Source organism: Nesoenas mayeri (assembly GCF_963082525.1).
Source record: "Nesoenas mayeri genome assembly, chromosome: 23".
Classification (NCBI taxonomy): Eukaryota; Metazoa; Chordata; class Aves; order Columbiformes; family Columbidae; genus Nesoenas; species Nesoenas mayeri.
Window position 1 is genome coordinate 4,037,517 of NC_137574.1, and position 18,378 is coordinate 4,055,894.

Genomic DNA, 18,378 nt, shown 5'->3' on the forward strand with positions numbered 1-18,378 from the left:
TCCCCCGGCGGCTTTGGGAACCTGAGCCTTAAAATTTGGGAGTAAAACCTGTCCCTGTGCATCCAGGACCTGGGTCCATCCCAGCGGGGGGGTCAGTGAGGGCTCCCCACGGTGCTGCGGCACAGCAGGGTCCCCAGCTGCTCCCCACGACCCACGGGGATGCTCCGAAGGTTTCGGGGTCCCCAAGCGGGGATGGAGCAGCTGCACTTGGCCCTGGCAAAGGGCTGCTTGACCGCAGTTTGGGGATTTGTGATTTTGTGCAAAGGGGAAGGCATGAGAAATAGGAAGGGCAAGATGGCCAGGAAGAAAGCCGGATTTTGCTCCTGGAGTTTGTGCCTAAAGATGGAGTTGAGAAGACTGAGCCTTGGCAAAAAAAGAGAGGGGGAATCTGGCTTTGAGACCGTGACAAACTGTTCCTCTTAGCTGTAAAAGTCATTCCGAGGCACAGCCATCCCATGCTTTGTGATTAGGGGCCTAGAGCATCTTTCTTATGACGAGAGACTGGGAGAGCTGGGGCTGTTGAGCTGGAGAAGAGAAGCTGAGAGGGGTCTGATCAATGGGATCAATATCTCAGGGTGGGTGTCAGAGGATGGACCAGACTCTGTTCAGTGGTGCCCAACGTCAGAGTGAGGGGCAACGGGCACAGACTGAAACACAGGAGGCTCCATCTGAACAGGAGCAGAAACTTGTTTGCTGGGAGGTGCCAGAGCCTGGCCCAGGCTGCCCAGAGCGGGTGTGGAGTCTCCTTCTCTGAGCCATTCAAACCCCCTGGACCCACCTGTGTGATCTGCTCTGTGACCCTGCGTGAGCAGGGCTGGGCTGGGGATCTACAGAGCTCCTGCAACCCCACCAGCCTGGGATCCTGTGATCCTTCTGTTTGTAGCTCACTTCCTCACCGAAGTCAGGCTCTGTGTCTCTTAAGCCCTAAATCCACACTTTGTGGCCTCATCCTGCGGGTTCTGGGTGTTGCAGGCAGCCAGGGCTGTGCTGAGCATCCCACAGCATCGGTCCCTCTGCGCCCACGGCCAAAGCCATCAACATAGTCGCTGCCCTTGGGATTATTACTTTTATTAGCTGTAAAATCCCTTGTTTATGGGAAGTTCAAAAAATGTCAGGAAAACATAAATGCGAGGTATGCAAATAAATCTTTCTGACTAAATCATTCGCTAGGCTCATTATTATGGAAATAAATTTAAAATGTGACTTTTCAGGGCTGCTGAAAGCCACCACTTTCTCGAGCTGTTGTGTGCCTCTCTGATGAGCGAATGCCAGAATTTGGGGCGTGTGGGGAATAAGCTTTTCAGATGTTGCTTGTTTTGAAAGTAATTCCAGTGAAACAAAGGGCACTGGATAATGAAGAGGTCTGTATTGTGCTGGAGGAGCCTGTCAGCTCCCGTGACCGGGCATGCTCAGGTGCTCTCCCCTGACTGCAGAACATTTGCATTCCACGCAGAGGTTGCAGACCTATTATTGTGATGTTGCTCGCTGCACAAAGCCCAATTAATGAAAGGTTAGCATGCAATTAAAAATTGCAAAGTGTCCTTTATTTCATAGGGAAGTTTGTAGTGCAGGATGAGTTCCTGGCACACACTACACTATCGCTTCTGAAAACTAAGACAACTGCTTGTTTGTGTGTTTGTTTTGAGCCCAGCAGAGTTCTGTGGGTTTCTCTAAAGGAGTAGAAATAGCCCCTTAATGTATTTGTGCCTCTGCTTTTCCAAGGGTTTTGAATGTGGGAGTATCAAACAGAACCGTGATGTGGAGAGAAGTGACAGGTATCAAAACTATGCACCCTGTCAGCAGCTTTTTCTTCTGGGGTGATGTTACAGGGATTAATAAGAAAACTACGGGTGGAAAAGTGCTGGGTTGACTCTTCGAACAAAGAGCAGGAAATCCTTGTCTGCAGGAGGTGACCGTTCTGGTCACCTTCTGTGGAAATCGGGTATTCAAAGAAACAGAGAATAATTTGGTCAAAGCTGCCTCCGTGTTGCTGTGCTATTGCCATCCTGGTACGGGTGATGAGTTGAGAGATTGCACAGGTTCCTGCCCCAAAAGGGAGTGGGGAATTTGGTATTGGATCATTTGTATAGTAGAAGTTCAGTTGTTTGCTGAGTTGGATTTTACGTTTGTAAAACAAAGATGTCGATGATTATTTGGGAAGGTAGTGAACTTTAGTAAATATTTGTAGCATATTCTGACAGCCTCACTGAAGCTGCAGAAATGTCATTAAAACTCACTACTCTTCAGTTATTTCCTTTGTTATTAGTGCAGCGACCGCATGGGGAGGTTTCTTTGCTGCAATAACAAACCTGTTGCTATTATTTTGGGGGCAAAAAGCACTAGAGTGTGCGACAAAGTTCCAATTGCCTGAGCAGACTTAGCAGATCTGCAAATGGCACGTATGTGTCTAACATCTGTAATTAAACCGATTGACCTTTCCATGTAGAGGCTGGAGGAGAGAATAGTACTAGTGAAGATGGATTGAGAAGTGAATGAGATGCCAAAGTAAATCTCATTTACCCGTCCCATGTGTCGATAGCAAGCTAGGAGAACATCAGTCTCTGAAATCATCTCACGTCACCAGAATCATCTCAGACACCAGCTGTTCGCTCTGCGGAGCCGTCACGAGGTTACAGGCTCGGCAGCTCTACAACTGTCGTAGCCGTTGAGTTGTGAGACGGCTTCGCGCCGGGGTCACCGAGCGCGGCCGCGGCACAGACACGGCCCCTCTCTTTAAACCTGGCGCTAAACGCTGCCCCAAATCACTGCTGGGGTGAGGGACAGGAAAGCAACGTGTGACTCAGATGGAAGAAAAAGATGTGACATTTTGGGAGGATGCATAATAGGGAAAAAGCAGCAGGAGAGGCAGCAGAAATAACCGGCCCTTAGCAGGTCTTTTCTTCCCTAGGTCCCTAAGAAAGAGTCTTTTAGGCTTAGTAGTTACTCCCCTGAGCTTGCACTGACACAAATACCTCAGTGGGACAGAAGACAAGTGGGTGATGGACGGGAACTGAGCGTGACACCTGTTGTCACTGTAGTAAAAGGATTTCTGGAGGGAAATAAGCAATTTGCATTTAACCATTTATGTTCTTGCTGTGTCCCCGGGGCCAAAAGCCAAAGGCAGGCCCGACCACGTCTCAGCACCGCTAACGCGATACCTTGTAAATGGCCGCGTACGTCTGAAAGACAACCCTGAGTAGAGCTTAGTTTTTAAATAGATCATTCCTGACAAAGCCCATTATTCACAGCGGGCATAAAGCCAATATCCTTCGGTTCAGGGAATACTCCCCGCAACGCTGCTGTCAGGCGTGGAATATCCTGCGAGCGAACCATGAACGCGGGGAGCACTTGGCGAGAAGGGGGGGGATGTTTATTGACAGCTGCGTACAATCTCTTCATCAGCCTCACCTCTGAAATGTTAGACTTCTTGGGATGCTCAACATGTTTCACGGGTATAATTAGACCGCAATTCAGATCGGCCCATGCAGAGACTAGAAAAGTATCGCCCAGCACACGGATCTCCAAAAGGGTATTGGATCCCACTCTTATGCTGACCAGTCTCAGATCAACTTTAACCGAGTATATCAGTGCGTGAAGAGCAGGTCTGTTATGTTTTGTACTAAAACTTAAAGTATGATAATTTTATTGTGAAGTCCACATATGTCCACATACTTCTGAGAAATGAATGAGGGGCAAAATATTCATAAGTCCTGCTGTATCTCTGCACATCCTCTGCTTGCTGCTCTTCAGACACAGACCTGCCTAACAGCACATACTGAACTCCTCTTGAATTATGTACATTTTGAACACCAAGAAAGGAAAATAGTTTGGAAATGATGGGCTAGACAGAGCAGAGGGACCCGCGCTTCTGCCATTCTTTCCTCAGGGCTCCCTTTCCTGCAGTGGGTTTTGTTTCCTACCGCTCAGTACTGGTTTTTTGTGCAAGAGGGATATTCTTTTCTACCATATCTGAATGGTAACATTTGAAAATCACTTTGCATCAATGCCCAATCATTCGGGCCTTCAGCCTTTTATTTTATGGTTATGTTTTATCATATATAGTGATGTGATTGCTTTTCACATCTTACGTGTAATCATCAAGAATCTTTTTCATATCCACTCAATGTGATTTACTCCCAGCTGGATGCACGTAGGGTTATGGCTAAGGATACGCTCACTCGATTCATCGGACCTGGACAGGCTGGAGAGTTGGGTGGGGAAAAATGTAATGAAATAGAACAAGGGCAAGTGTAGAGTCTTGAATCTGGGCAGGAACAACCCCAGGTTCCAGTGTAAGTTGGGGAATGACCTGTTAGAGAGCAGCGTAGGGGAAAGGGACCTGTGTCAAGTGCCATGCCGATCTTCAGAGAAAGAGGCAGATCTTTCTGTGCAATCCAGCAATGAGGTTGAGAACACACTGAGAGTAATTCACTAAACAGGACACCTCAAGGAAAAGGGAAGATGCCCACGAGATACTCAACTAGCACGGCCAGATAACTCTGTTATTTTAGTGTGTTGCATTAATACTACTGCCATTTATTTGTATTAAGCTGTCTTATATTTGGAACCAAGCTCAGCATGGGCATTATTGCTGTCCGTGGGTCTGTCTGTGCCTCGTGCTTCCACTTGTCTGTTTTTCCTGCACGTTCTCTGAAATCACTGCTTCGAGCACGGGGTGCATTAGTGGTGCTTATTTCCTACAAAATCCCACAAATCCTTGCCTGACTTGCTTTTAGCCCCCAATAGTTCTCATCATAAGTATTGCACTTTGCAGATAAAGCATTCGGTAGGCACAGATGTTCAGATAAATGCCCTTTCTCTCAGTTTGCGATGGTTTAATGGGTGGATTTAATTTGTTGTATAGTCGAGTGCTATAGGTAGTAGATGTGCTGTCTGCCCACTCTGTTTTGATATTGCCAGGGAAGCAGTTTATTAATGGCTGCACACAAATTCTACCCAACAGTTTGCTTAAGTGCCTTGACTGTAGTGCATCTAGTACTGCCAGCTGGAAATTGCTGCTTTTCATGGGATATCCAAGGAAAGCACTGGTAAACATGAAAGATGAGCTACAGCTTAGTGGAGGACCTGACACCAGAAGGCATCTCTTGCCATAATGGCTTTCCCATAAAAGCAGCACACGACGTGTCTCCCGAATTACAGCCCGACCTATTCAAATCCACGGAGCCCAGTTTGGTTGTCACCGCCGCTCGTTTTTCACCGGCGTGACTCACTGACTGTCGCGAAGTTACTCCCCGTACACGTTGCGATCGGAGCGGGCAGAGCCATTAAAAATTATTCCCACAAATGAAATTGCGAGGGGCTGTTAAAGCTGTCGATAAAGTGGCCCTGGTTTGATGTGCTGCAGCAAACGAACCCCCGTGGACACGGCTAACAAGGCAGCTACAGCCGCCTCCTTTGCTTCTGAAAAAAAGTGAATCGTAAAAGCTGCTGAAATTCATTTGCAGTACATTTGGTGCCAGACTTGCACGCTGCACACCATGTGAATATGTACTGACCTGTACACGGGAGCTGTGTACATGTTTATGTACCCTGTGATGTGCACCTGAGGGCATGCATGCATAGGTTTAAATATATATATATATTTAAAGACTGAGCACCTATTTTCTCCTAAAAATCTTTATCTCCCCACAAATTAGCTGTGATTTTTTACTGCGAAGTTCAGACATTTTCCTTCCCTTTTCCTCTTCAGACATTTTTTAGCGCTGCTATGATGATAACAGGCAAAGGATGGGCAGGGGCAGCATCTGATATTGGCACAACTACACAAGCTGAATAGTTTTAACAGTATTTCAGTATCTGCTGGAAGTCTAAGAAAAAAATGGTAAAAATAAATGCAAGTGTTACTATGTAGAAGACGAAATCTAGATTTAAAGATTTTTCAACATCTGTAGATCTATTCTCCTTTTCTGAAATCACGTTTTCTCATTTCGCTTCCAAGCCAACAGAATTGACAACTACGCTAAACAGCATGTGAGTACATGATGGATCATTCCTTATAGACTAGACACTTCAAGACTTCTACCTTTTTGGTTATATTAAACTGTCCGCAAGATCTGTCACGGGATGGAGTGGATGTGGGATTTCCTTTGGGCCATTGGGCAAGGCCTCTAAGTCGGCGTCTGATCTGACAAACGCTCCCAGGCCCCAAAAGCAAGGTTGGGGTTTCAGATGAGATCCATAGAGATGCACCATTGCAGGAACAGTTTATTCATACAACCATAGAATAACTTGGCTTGGAGAGAACCTCTGGGAGTTACCTGGTCTGGCTCTGTGTTGGGTAGATCAGTCCCATGGCAATGATGAAGGAAAGTTATTAGGACATGTGTGTGTCATGTTGGTGTGCACCCTTGTGTGTATCAGAATCTGTAAAGAAAGGTCAAAACTGGAAAAGAGCCTCTACCCTTTGTTGCTTTTCTGATCCATCCTGACATCTGCACCTTCAGGAAAGAACCTGACAGTGACCGTGACTTTGCTCTTGAGCTACAGATATCTGTGTGTAAACGGATGGAGCTGTTTACCTATGTTTTATCTATTCAGAAGGCTTTCCCTAGGCTGGAAATCAAGCTTGTTCAATAGAGCTCGTTAGGTAATGAGCTTATTCACTAAGCTCATTAGTGGTGGAATTCATCCTGCTCAGCCCTCTACAGCCCAAAATCTTGTATCCCTTCAGCCCAGCTTACTACTTGTTTTGACCCTTAGCAAGAGAGATGACTTCTACCTAATTTCCTCTGTTTTGTGTATTTTCATTCAACGGCTGTCTTGCTGAATGAATGTTCCTATTCTTTAATCTGGCCTGCTATTCCTCTGTAGCAGAAAAATACCTAAAAGAGCTGAAGTCTTTTGCATCCAGCCTGCCAAGGCGAGAATATCCTGCCAGCTCATTTCATGAACTGAAGCAGAGCGTCTGACTCAGTAGGACACATCCTATTACATGATGGATGCTCCCTGGATTGATGAACAGACGGTTAGGCAGATGTAAGTAGGCAGGAAAACGAAAGAGGCACCAAGTAGAAGTTGTGATTGCCGCCTGTGAGCTGACCGTGATTGCCCATCTGTACACAACGGAGTGGATTCGCGGGGAGGTTTAAGGCACACGCGTGCACGGCAGAAGCTCGGGAGTTCATATTTTGGTTAATTATGGAGAGATCAGAGAGTGAGCTCGGTAAAAGGGGTATCTCACAGGTGCAAAGCTGGGTGGGAGATGGGGCTTTAAATCTTCCTGAAACCAACAGCACCACCGAAACATGTGACAGTGAAGGATGTGTGTTGGCAATAACGCCCCATTGATTCGTGTTCAAAGTGGTAGATTTAAGTCCTGTTTCTACTCATTTCAGACACTGATTGCTAGAAAAAGGTTCTCCTGCAGTAGAGTAACGGAGGAATCAGAGTCTGTTAAATCGACAACATACTCCTCCTGTCTTCCCTCTGAGGAGGCAGGAGAAGAAACAACTGCAGCTTTTCTCAGTTTAATATTAATGAGAAAAGGCCAAGAAACTACGTAAACCTCAGACAACACTAGAACGGGATTATAATTGAGAATTGAGAAATCAATTGCAGGGAAAGAATAAATCGGTATCTGCATTAGGCAGCGTGGCTCACCGGGAGCTGAGCTGCTGCAGAGGACCAAGCATCCCAACTGCACACATCTCGGGGAGGATTCATTTTAGACTATTCCTAGGCCGGCCTATGGGCGCCCATTAGCGTTAAGAGCACATTAGGCGCATTCCTGGAGTGCATCTCCCGGTTGTATTTCATCCAGAAAACCGTGGCTTGCGTCCTCTGGAACCTCTTTGCGCCGTGAGCCAAACTGCAGCAAGGATGGGATGATGGAGCTGGCTCTCAAAGAGCTCTCCTGGTCCAAACGCAGACACCGACGTGGATGGGCTCTTGGAGAAAGCAGCTCAGAGCAGCTTTACTCTCAGTTTACTGTTCCTTTTGAAGACAGTTTACTTCTGCCAAGCATTAGGTTGTGAGAACGGCTGGCTTGTGTTATCCTATGCAATTGAAAAATAAAGTGCTATGTTTATTCCTATCATTGCGACTGTAATTAATATTTAAGGAGGATGGCTCCCTTGTTCTCCAGGTCATACAAATATAGAGAAAAAAAAAAGCATGCTCATGGCATGTTGTCTTCAAATTACACCCCAAAAGTGCATGTAGAGCATAGTGACGTGGAAGTAACTGGGTGAGAAAATAAGCAGAATTAAATAATAGTAAGAAGTGTTTTATTTAGCCCAGAGTAGAAATAAAGGGGCCGTCTAGTTGTGGGGTGAAATCTTGTTATCTCAAGGCTGTGCATTTAAATATTAAAGGCTGAAAGTGACTCAAGAAGATTTTATCATCTGCTGTTTTCACATCTGATGTGAAACCCTGTGTCTACAGGCAAGGCGAGAAAAACAGCAGCGGTTTGTGCCTTTTAGATGGCAAAGTGGAGTCACGTGTGCAGGAGGAACAGAGCAATAAGCACGTGAAAAATAATTACCCGTAATAAAAAGCGAAGGGCACTTCAGAATGTTGAGGATGTGTTGTTTGATTAATAGGAGCTGTTAAAAGTGAACCCAGCAGCTTTCGCTCCTGCCAGGCAGGTTGGGGGAGGTTTGTGGGTGCCAGGACATTGAGCAAACGCGTTTGTGGTGCATGTTCGGTACCAGCGGCTGCTTCTCTCCGTATGCGTGAGACTTAGTGCTTGAATTATTCAACCCTGTTATCAGGAGGCTTCACAGTGCGGTCGCACTGAGACCTCTGCGTCTCTGTTTAAGCTTCATTTCCAGGGGCCCATAGGCTGGTTCTGCAGGACCGCTCTCTTCAGAAGCAAACAGTCCTTCCCGAGGGCTTTCTGGGGACATACATCAGCCACATTTCGCAAAGTCCTGAAGGCATAAGAAAGCCAAAGCTGATCTGTGTTTTAATTTTGCCGCAGATGGCAAGCCGAGCTGAAAGCAGCGGGCTTCCCCGGGCGATGCGCTCGATGGCTCCTGAACCCGCGCGTTGAGGATGCTCGGAAAATGCCTTGGAGTGGCTGCCCATTTGGGTTTTGTTGTTGTTGCAGATGCTTTTATAGGTGAGAGATAATTCATCCGTCGGGAGAGCCATGGCGCTGACAATGCCACCACAGCCCCGAGCCCCTCACGGCCCCAATAAAACTCCACAATGGAGAGCCAGAACAAAGGATTGAAATCACGCAAGAATGAGGGAAAGTGCTGGAGCGGGTCCAGAGAAGAGCAACAAGACTGGGGAAGGGACTTGGACACAAGCCCTGTGGGGAGAGGCTGAGGGAGCTGGGCTTGTTCAGTCTGGAGAAGAGGAGGCTCAGAGCTGAGCTCAGCACTCTCTAGAACTACCTGAAGGGCAGTTCTAGCCAGGTGGGATTGGGCTCTTCTCCCAGGCATCAGCAATAGGACAAGGGGCCATGGGCTGCAACTCTGCCAGGGGAAGTTTAGGCTGGAGATTAGAAAGCAATTCTGTGCAGAGAGTGGTCAGGCATTGGAATGGCTGCCCAGGGAGGTGCTGGACTCACCGGCCCTGGAGGTTTTTAAACTCAGATTGGGTATGGCGCTTAGTGCCATGATCTAGTAAACGGACTGGAGTTGGACCAAGGTTTGGACTTGATGATCTCTGAGGGCTTTTCCAACCCAGCCCATTCTGTGATTCTGTGAATGCTCCAGCTTCATTTCTGAGGCTGCAAACCAGAACGAAAAGCTGGTAAAGACTTGCACCTTTTAAAGGAGTAATGAATTGTTTCCTTGTCTGGCAGGCAGTGATTTGACTTGCCACAAGCCTCCTAGTAATTTCCCAGCAGGTTTTAATGTTGGAACAATGGCATTCTGTTAGATATTGATTTTAAAATAACTCTTCCACACTTACTTGTAAGTTTAAGAGGTGAATTACAGCCCTTGAACGTGCTCTAATGTAGCAGTGGTAAAGAGTTAAATAGGGACAATCTGTTTTTGCCGATGTGGCCCGGCCGGGAGACGGCAGAGCTGGGCTCAACCCTGCAGGAAAACCATCCAGCAATCTGCACACACGGAAGGGAAAGATTAATAAATTCACAGTGGATGTGGTGGAATTGGGCAGGAAAAAGTATCTCCGCATGGAGTGGAATGGTGGCCGGCGTTAAACGCAAATTATACCCGTTTTCCACGGACACTGCTCGGAGTTACGGGACGTCTCGTATTGTTTTCCTAATATTAAAGAGGGATGGGGCTTCCATTTCTTATTTGAGGTGCACAATCCGTGCAGGTAAGGATGTGATGAGCAGATATAAAACCGATCTGACTGTACGGGCTGTAATCAGCTGAGAGATGTAATTAGTTTTTGCTAATTTGTTGCAAAGCCTTTAACTTCACTTCCCCTTTCCCTTCTTTCTGACCCACAGTGGCTACTCTGTCCCGTATTTTCAGCTGATCTCTGTAAACTAATTACTTTTACTGGGTCAGTGCTGTTATGAAATTATCGTTTTATGAGACTAAAAATAGCTGGGATCCAGTCAGCAAGCCCTTCATCTCCAGTGAAAATACAATGTTATCTTTAATCTGTATTTCTCAGGCACTTGCTGTGATTCAGGATAGAAAGAAATGGCAAAAAATAAAGGAAGAGTAGCCTAAAAAGAATTTGTGAATCAGTTGCTATAGGTGCATCTCTGCCAAGGCTTCCATTGGTAAATTTGGCAGTCACATTACAATTGCAGCCAGTACCATTACTTGGCCTTATTCAAAATAATTCACTTCTCGCAGGAGTTCACCTTAAATAGAAGGTATTTTGTCTTGCACATTAAAAAATGGTATGTTTGCACATACGTGCAACCGTTACAAAGATCCAAAGCCACAAAAAGTGTCTAAGGACAGGGTTTTTTTGATTTATTTTTTTTAAGAGAGAGAAAAATCCAGTGAGTTCCGCTTGCTCTGAGAATGAATAAAGGTATTTTAATACTTCTGGGGTTCTGGTGAATACAAATAGCTCAGAAATGAGATACTTGCCTGAGACAGCAAAGGGAAAAGTTTCCATCTGTAGTTTCTGATACAAAGACGTGTCACACACAATATCTGTAAATCCATTAGGGGAAGAAAATTGATACAGGTTTTGTGTAAGATGAAGCTGGAGTCAAGAGAATGAAAGCGTGAGAAAATGGCTTCTATGTGGAGCTCCATCAGTTCATTGTTTGCTTGGACTTTCTGTATATTAAATTCAAGCGGTCCTTGGCCTATGGATATAGGAATTGTTGAGTGAGAGTGATGAAATTCTAGCGCCTCGCTTTACAAAGGAAATCGTCTCACATGTCATCGTTTTTTCCAACAAGGATGTTAAATATGCAAAGTAGCGTTTCTATTAAAGCAATTTTTTACTGTTCAATGGCAGTTACTGAAGTACTGACACGCACAATGTGATTCCTGGGCCAAACAACAACCTTGCTGGAGAACCCGGGAATGGCAGCGCTCCAGACATTATTTACTATTTCCCTTACTTTGCAAACACCCTTATTTCGCAGGGAGGAGGGTGGATGAAGGTTCCCGTCAGCCGGAGGGGTTTCAATACTTTGCATTGGAGAAATAACTGCAGCGGGATCTCTGTTCACACAGCAGCTGGCATCAAGAAACGTGGTCAATGTTCAATAAGTTCACGCTAGTCCACCTGTCAACAGTTTGGCAGCAAGTACTTCACATGCTATTTCACTACTTGAATTTCAGCCCTTGCTCGTCCGCGACTCAATAGCAATAAAAAGGAAGCCCAAGAAAGAAGCAACATTAAGAGCGATGTTTCTTTCCGAGAGGTTGATTGGTGTCAGTTCGCTCTCTCCAACCCACATTTTGCAGAACCACGGGCTAAAGACAAACCAAACCAGCCCCCGAATCCCTGTTCTCCAAGCACTCAGCTAATAAAAACTGTAAGATATTTCAGATCTTCCTCCAGATCGGGCTGTTGACATAACCAGGCCAGCACATTTGTTTTATTGACTTCCTAGAGCTACCCCGCTTCTTTAACTGCATTACAGAGATAGGACTGTGTTGTCCAAGTGCACTGATGTGTATCTTTCGAACTCATTGACCAGCGCAGCTGAATTGGAAAGAGGGAGAGTGGTCTTGAAACCATTATGTTCATGCAAATTGTAAGGGAGATGGTCAGATAGAAGACAGATTCTCCTTGGACCATCCCAAGGGTGCTGAGCCGTGGGAGCTCAGCCCTTGTTAGACAAAGAAAATGACCCAGCATCCCCCTGAGCTCAAACCAGAACAAAATCTATCAAGAGGTGGATTAGATGGATTAGAGAGCAGCGTAGGGGAAAGGGACCTGGGGGTCCTGGGGACAGCAGGGTGACCATGAGCCAGCACTGGGCCCTTGTGGCCAGGAAGCCAATGGGACCTGGGGTGGGTTAGAAGGGGGTGGTCAGTAGGTCAGAGAGGTTCTCCTGCCCCTCTGCTCTGCCCTGGGGAGACCACACCTGGAATCTTGTGTCCAGTTGTGGCCCCTCAGTTCCAGCAGGACAGGGAACTGCTGCAGAGAGTCCAGCGCAGCCACCAAGATGCTGCAGGGAGTGGAGCATCTCCCGTGTGAGGAAAGGCTGAGGGAGCTGGGGCTCTGGAGCTGGACAAGAGGACACTGAGGGGGGACTCATTCATGTTTACAGATATCTAAAGGGTGAGTGTCAGGAGGATGGAGCCAGGCTCTTCTTGGTGACAACCAGTGACAGGACAAGGGGCAATGGGTGCAAACTGGAACACAGGAGGTTCCACTTAAAGGTGAGAAGAACCTTGTTCCTGGTGAGGGTGTCAGAGCCTGGCCCAGGCTGCCCAGGGGGGTTGTGGAGTCTCCTTCTCTGCAGACATTCCAACCCGCCTGGACACCTTCCTGTGTAACCTCATCTGGGTGTTCCTGCTCCATGGGGGGATTGCACTGGATGAGCTTTCCAGGTCCCTTCCAACCCCTGACATTCTGGGATCCTGTGATGGTGCAGGGCGATGTGGCACCGACTTTTTCACAACTGTGGGTTGCTGCCTGTGCTGCAGGTCGCAGATGCTGCCTGAGAGTCTGAAACGCACTGCTGTTGTCAGGAGAAATGAAAACAGCTATAAAAAGCTTAGAAAAACACGCGCTCTGGGCAAAAACCGTGCGGGGTTTGGTGCCGAGGTCTTGTAGCGCAGCCGTGGTTGGGATGCGTGCCCATGGGCAGGGAAACGTGAGGCTGCTCCATCTGCACCAAATGCTGTTTAAAAGTAAATAAAACCAACATGCTAGTAACAAAACTGATGATAAATCAACTGTCTTTACAGAGATGTAAAACTGGTGGCTATTGCATACCAAGTCAGCTAAAAACCAAGGCAAGGACATGCCTTGGTTTAGCCGGCAAAGCTAAACTGTGTTGGTGGTTTAGACAAGGGCAAGAGAGAAGATGGGAAGCTGGTGGCCTCCTGAGAAAAGCATTTCTGCATGAATTGGATAGCTGATTTTTGTATTAATTTTGCATAGTTGTTCAGTAATTCAGATTGATTTAAGATGCACCCAAGAATAATTCTTTCATTATAAAACCTCCTGAGCAAAGTTTAAATGGTGCTAAATTAAAACCAGCCTCTGTTAAAGCAGGGCTGATGAGCACAGCAGAGGGATCAGAGATGCAGGGTCGATATCATTTAATTCCTTTGCTTGGTTTCCCATTCCCGAAAAACTGTTGTACCTTGGGTTGTTAACTACCTCAGAGCTCACAAGTCACCCTGGATTGCTCAAAACTGATTTGCATGGTAACCCCCCCAAAAGCAGCACTTATTCTATTTTATGCCATGTTTCACTTTGAAGAAGAAATGTATTTTTACTGCTTTCCATTTACGGGTCAATTCAGTTGTATCCTAAAGACACTTTGGAGTCTGGAATAACAGCAGCTGACATACGGTACAGTAGGAGAGCAAATGGTGTCCTGACACTGGCCTTGTTTGCTTGTTGGGAGTAAACTTTGCCTTTTATATAAAGGAATATATTTTAAAAATATCTTAATAACATGAGAGAAGTTATCCTGCATGTTCCAAATCACTTTTATAAAGCACTCTGTCCCAATCAATGGTGGAGTTCCAGTGTCTGGGAAACGTTCGCTTATCTGGACTTAAATGTTTCAGTGTTCAAAGCAGAAAGTACATAAATATGTGTATGGATTTGAGTTAAAAAACGTCATGCTTTGTAATCTCTGGGTTTAAATGCTGGCTGAATTTTTCAAGGCAAATGGCAGAAACTATTTCAGGTATTTGTAGAAGCTCTGGGTGTTGCTGAAATGCAAGCAGCGAACTGGCAACCACTAACTAGGCAGAGTCCGACGTATTAAGAAGCACGTTAGAGACTTTGGCTGCATTTTTGGCAACGTCCGTGCGATAGGAATTGCCAGGACTCTCATTAGTAACAAAATCCTTCCAAACACACTGAAATTATTTCTGAATAGAGGCGTATTATGAAATATTGTAAGAAAATGCCCATTCGTCAAAACAGAAAGGTTTTACGGGGAAGCAAAGGGGAGCAGGGGATGTTAACACCCACATGACATGGTGAGAGTCAGGAAGGTGGACGTGACCTGGCACCACAAGTTTTATTTCTAGAGTTCATGAATTCCTGTGCCATGATGCCACTAAGAGCTGTGCAACAACCCAAGGGCTCCTTGTCCCACCAGCACTGCCCTGGGCCCCCCATCCTGACCAGCTCCAAAAGTGCCTCCCCGAGGGGCTCCAAATGGGGCTTCTGCCTAATTCTGTCAGGAATTGGGTTTCTAAGGGTCATAGTAATGACTTCTCCTTCTAGCAGAGGTTTTGGAGAAGCCAGGGGAGGGTGTTTGGCTGTGGTGCGTGGACGTGGGTGCACTCGGTACCTGCTGAGCGTGGCCGTGGGCAGTTGGTGTTGGCAGAGAGCGCAGGGACTCGCTGGGATCTGCTCTTATAGAGCCTTCTGAGTTTCTCGTTAGTCTGTGATACGATACTTAACTTGGCTGATAGACTATTTGCTAGAGACACTAATTTTCATTATAGTCTTGCGACAAAAATCCCAGATCAGTAATACTAGAAGTTTAAGGCTTTGGCAGCATTTTATAGGTCCCTTTGCAGTGAACTCTTACAAGCTGTGTTTAAATGTCTTATTTTTAAAATTCTTGTCAACTCGTTTAACGCACTCATTCATCTCTAATGTCTGTGATTACAACAGATTGAGAACACTTTAACGTCCTCAGGAGCACTCTGGTTTATCTATCCGTGCGTTGGGAAAGGAAGGGAAAGAGAGAAAGGACAAGTGAGTGCATGGAGAGGAATAGAGACGCGATTGCACGACAGCACATTCTGCACGTATTGCACAAAGATGGTTTGTTCCCAAGCAACACTGAACGTTCCCTTGACCCCAACTTTCCTGTCACAAAGATATAACAACATACGTGTAAACGTGCAGAGGCATGTGTAGGTAGAAAGATAGGTGCGATGGGTATTAAACAGAAACCAGAGTATAGAACTGGATTTTCATGATTTTCCCCCTTGTTGAAAGGACATGAGAACAAGCCACGCCGGACACGTGTCCCTCTGAAGCTGCTCAGATATGATGGTGAGGACAGGAGGGTGGGAACTGTCCAGTATGGACCAGTCAGAATTTGGAAAGCTGAGCCACAGCTGGGGGAGTGCTGGGATCCAAAGCCCGGCTTTGATTTCTAAACAAGAACTGATGTCTTTCCCAGGGTAAAGAACTTGGCTTTTGCCATATGAACTTCCAAACTTAGCTTAGAAAGGAGGAAAAAGAGATCTTTTGGTGACTATGATGAACATGTGCTACATTTTCACTTAATGAAGAAATTCAGACTCGAGGTTGTCATATGCTCAGATTCTGCGCCTTTCTGACAGCTGAATTATGATTTTAATAATTTAAAAGTGCTACTGTGAGCCTGTTCATGTATAATAGGCACAGAAAAGTGTTGGAAATCAAAAGCAGTTTAGAGGAAAAGTGGTCACCACATTACAAGAATGAGAATTGTCTACATCTGAGTATTAAGATAGGTGAAGTCTCTAGTGGGAAAACTCTCTGCAAAGTAGCTGTAAACTTAGTATATTGTTCTGATATGTGGAATGAAGAGATTGCATTTGATCATAACTTTGTGACTGCCTGAAACAGCAGCCCGTGCCACCTCCTTTCTTTTACATAACCCCATCAGGATGAGGATTTGGTCATTCTCCTTGCAAAGGTTTTAGTTCATAGCAACAGAAGCTCAAATCTATAATCTCAGTAGAAACATCTGTAAGACAGAAGTGAAATTTAAGGGAAAAAAAGTGCCCCCAGGCTACATTCTCCTTGCTTTGATATCATTATCTTTGTACCCGTCCATGGGAGCGTTTGAAATTCTACTGCAACTGCTACAGCGTACTCGTATTATTTCTTAAACTCGCAACTAAACACAGACAAGAAGCTTGTATCCTCCTCCATGAAGTAAAAACCAGATCATGTCCTGGCGATCACTGAGTATTTTCAGTGTAGTGACCCACAACATCCATTTGAATTCAGCAAATCTGGCACGTCAAGTGAAGAAACCATGACCGACACCACGAAAAGAGACAACATTTCCATCAGCAACTTTGCGTAAAATCTATGGCTCGAGTGAGTGTCTGAGCAAAACATGGGCTCTTGTTGCCAGCGAGCGCAGAATGGGATCTGCTACTCCACAGCCTCACTCCTCCCGCACTCCTCTACCGTTCTGCCAAGCATTTGTCAAGTGGGTGTAAGTGCTTTTGCTGTTTTATACAACTTCACATAAGCTTAAATTGCAGAAGGTGTAAGGCAAAGAACAATCAAGCCCTTCACAGTTCCAGCCCCTTTTCGAACATGCACCCAGGAAAATGCTTAGGAGTAAATGAAGTCAAGCTCCTTGTACATGCTTGCCTGCTGCTCAGTAAAACAAAAAGTAATACTCACCCCAGTGTTGTCATGGTTACAATAGTGTACCAAAAGGAAGCAGGAATACTGGTGAATTTGCTTGCCGAGGACCCTTTCTCTGCATAAAACATCACAGTTGCAAAGATGATGATTGCCATAGTGAGGGAAAAGAGGAGAAAGCCAAGCTCGGAGGCACAGCTCTTCAAAGTGTAACCCAAGATTCTTAAACCTTGGGAATGGCGAGAGAACTTGAAAATCCTGAAAACCCTAAAAACCCTTAGTGTCACAAAGGCTCCACTGACATCCTCGTTGTTGGTCATCACCAAGCCGATGTAGTACGGCATGATGGCCACCACGTCAATGATGCTCATCACGCTTCGGATGAATCTGTAGCGACTTGGGGCCGCAAAGAGTCTCAACAGATACTCAACAGTGAAAATCATCACGCAAGCCGTGTCCAAGCAAAAGAAAGCCACAGCGTATCTCTCCCCACATGGAAGCTCCTTGTTTCCAGGCACCGTGCCACAAGGGACAGTTTCCACAACATTAGTGATCACAGAGACAGCGATAAAGAAACCAGTGACGTAGTAAAAGACTAAGGCTAAGGTGCTGGTGTGGGGGTTCTCGAAGGCTCGCCACATGGTCTGCCGGAAGCTCAGGGATGGCATGGACCCTTCTTGGTTGTTTTCTGAGTCATTGTCATCCATCAGCCGCTCCGCGTTCTCCCGCTTTCTGTCTTTGTACTCTTCGTAGCAGCAGTCCCCAATGATCTCAGGGAGGATCCCGTAGAAGGCGAGCTCTTCGTCATAGGCAGAGATGCACTCGTACCTGGGATAGTGTAACTTGCCAGTTCTATAAAAATTTAAGATGCACCTAAAGACCTCAGGGTCCCGATCAAAGAAGTACTCCTTGGTGTCTTCGTTGAAGAAGAACTCCTTCTCGGTGCTGCCCAGGAGAGTGTCTGGGTATCTCTCCAGTGTAGTCCTCCAGGTCTGGAAGCGCCTGCCACTCACGTTGAGAATGATCAGCTCATCCTGCCTCTTGTTCTTCTCCGTTGGAGCCAGTGGCATGGGACAGTTGGCCACTGGCATCCATCCTATGGCGGCTGCCCTGGCAAAGGGCAACCATGCTGCTACTCCTGCCGCCATGATGACCCAAGGCCTTGTTACTGGAGAAGACAGTTGGGTTGCTCCTCAGACCTGTCGGAAGTCAGATCAGTTCCATCTAAAATACAGAACAGAAAAAGAAACCCACAACACACAGTCAAGCCGGGATGTCCTTCCCCATCGTGTTAAAGAGTCAGATATCAGCACATACACAAGAATTCAAAATGACCGACTTGCCCTCACCTCCTGTTTGAAGGATGACGGTAAACAAGGCACGTGATAATCAGCTCAGCGGGGTTATGGCATTATTATAGATCGAAATGTTGAATAGCAAATGATTCCTCATTAAAAGCATTTTAAAAGTAGCATAAACACATTAATT

The 18,378-nt window shown here is 46.1% G+C and overlaps 1 protein-coding gene across 2 annotated transcripts in view; it reads right to left on the reverse strand.

Annotated features, from left to right (window-relative positions):
• The window catches only part of KCND3 (potassium voltage-gated channel subfamily D member 3), a gene marked incomplete at both ends in the record, with an annotated part of 105,213 nt that extends 87,175 nt beyond the window's left edge, over positions 1-18,038 (reverse strand). For both annotated transcript variants that reach the window (XM_080358296.1, XM_080358295.1), the window contains one exon: positions 16,930-18,038. In XM_080358296.1, the coding sequence (XP_080214422.1) occupies positions 16,930-18,038 (1,109 nt within the window). The remainder of the gene's footprint in view (positions 1-16,929) is intronic.
• Positions 18,039-18,378: the final 340 nt, after the last annotated feature.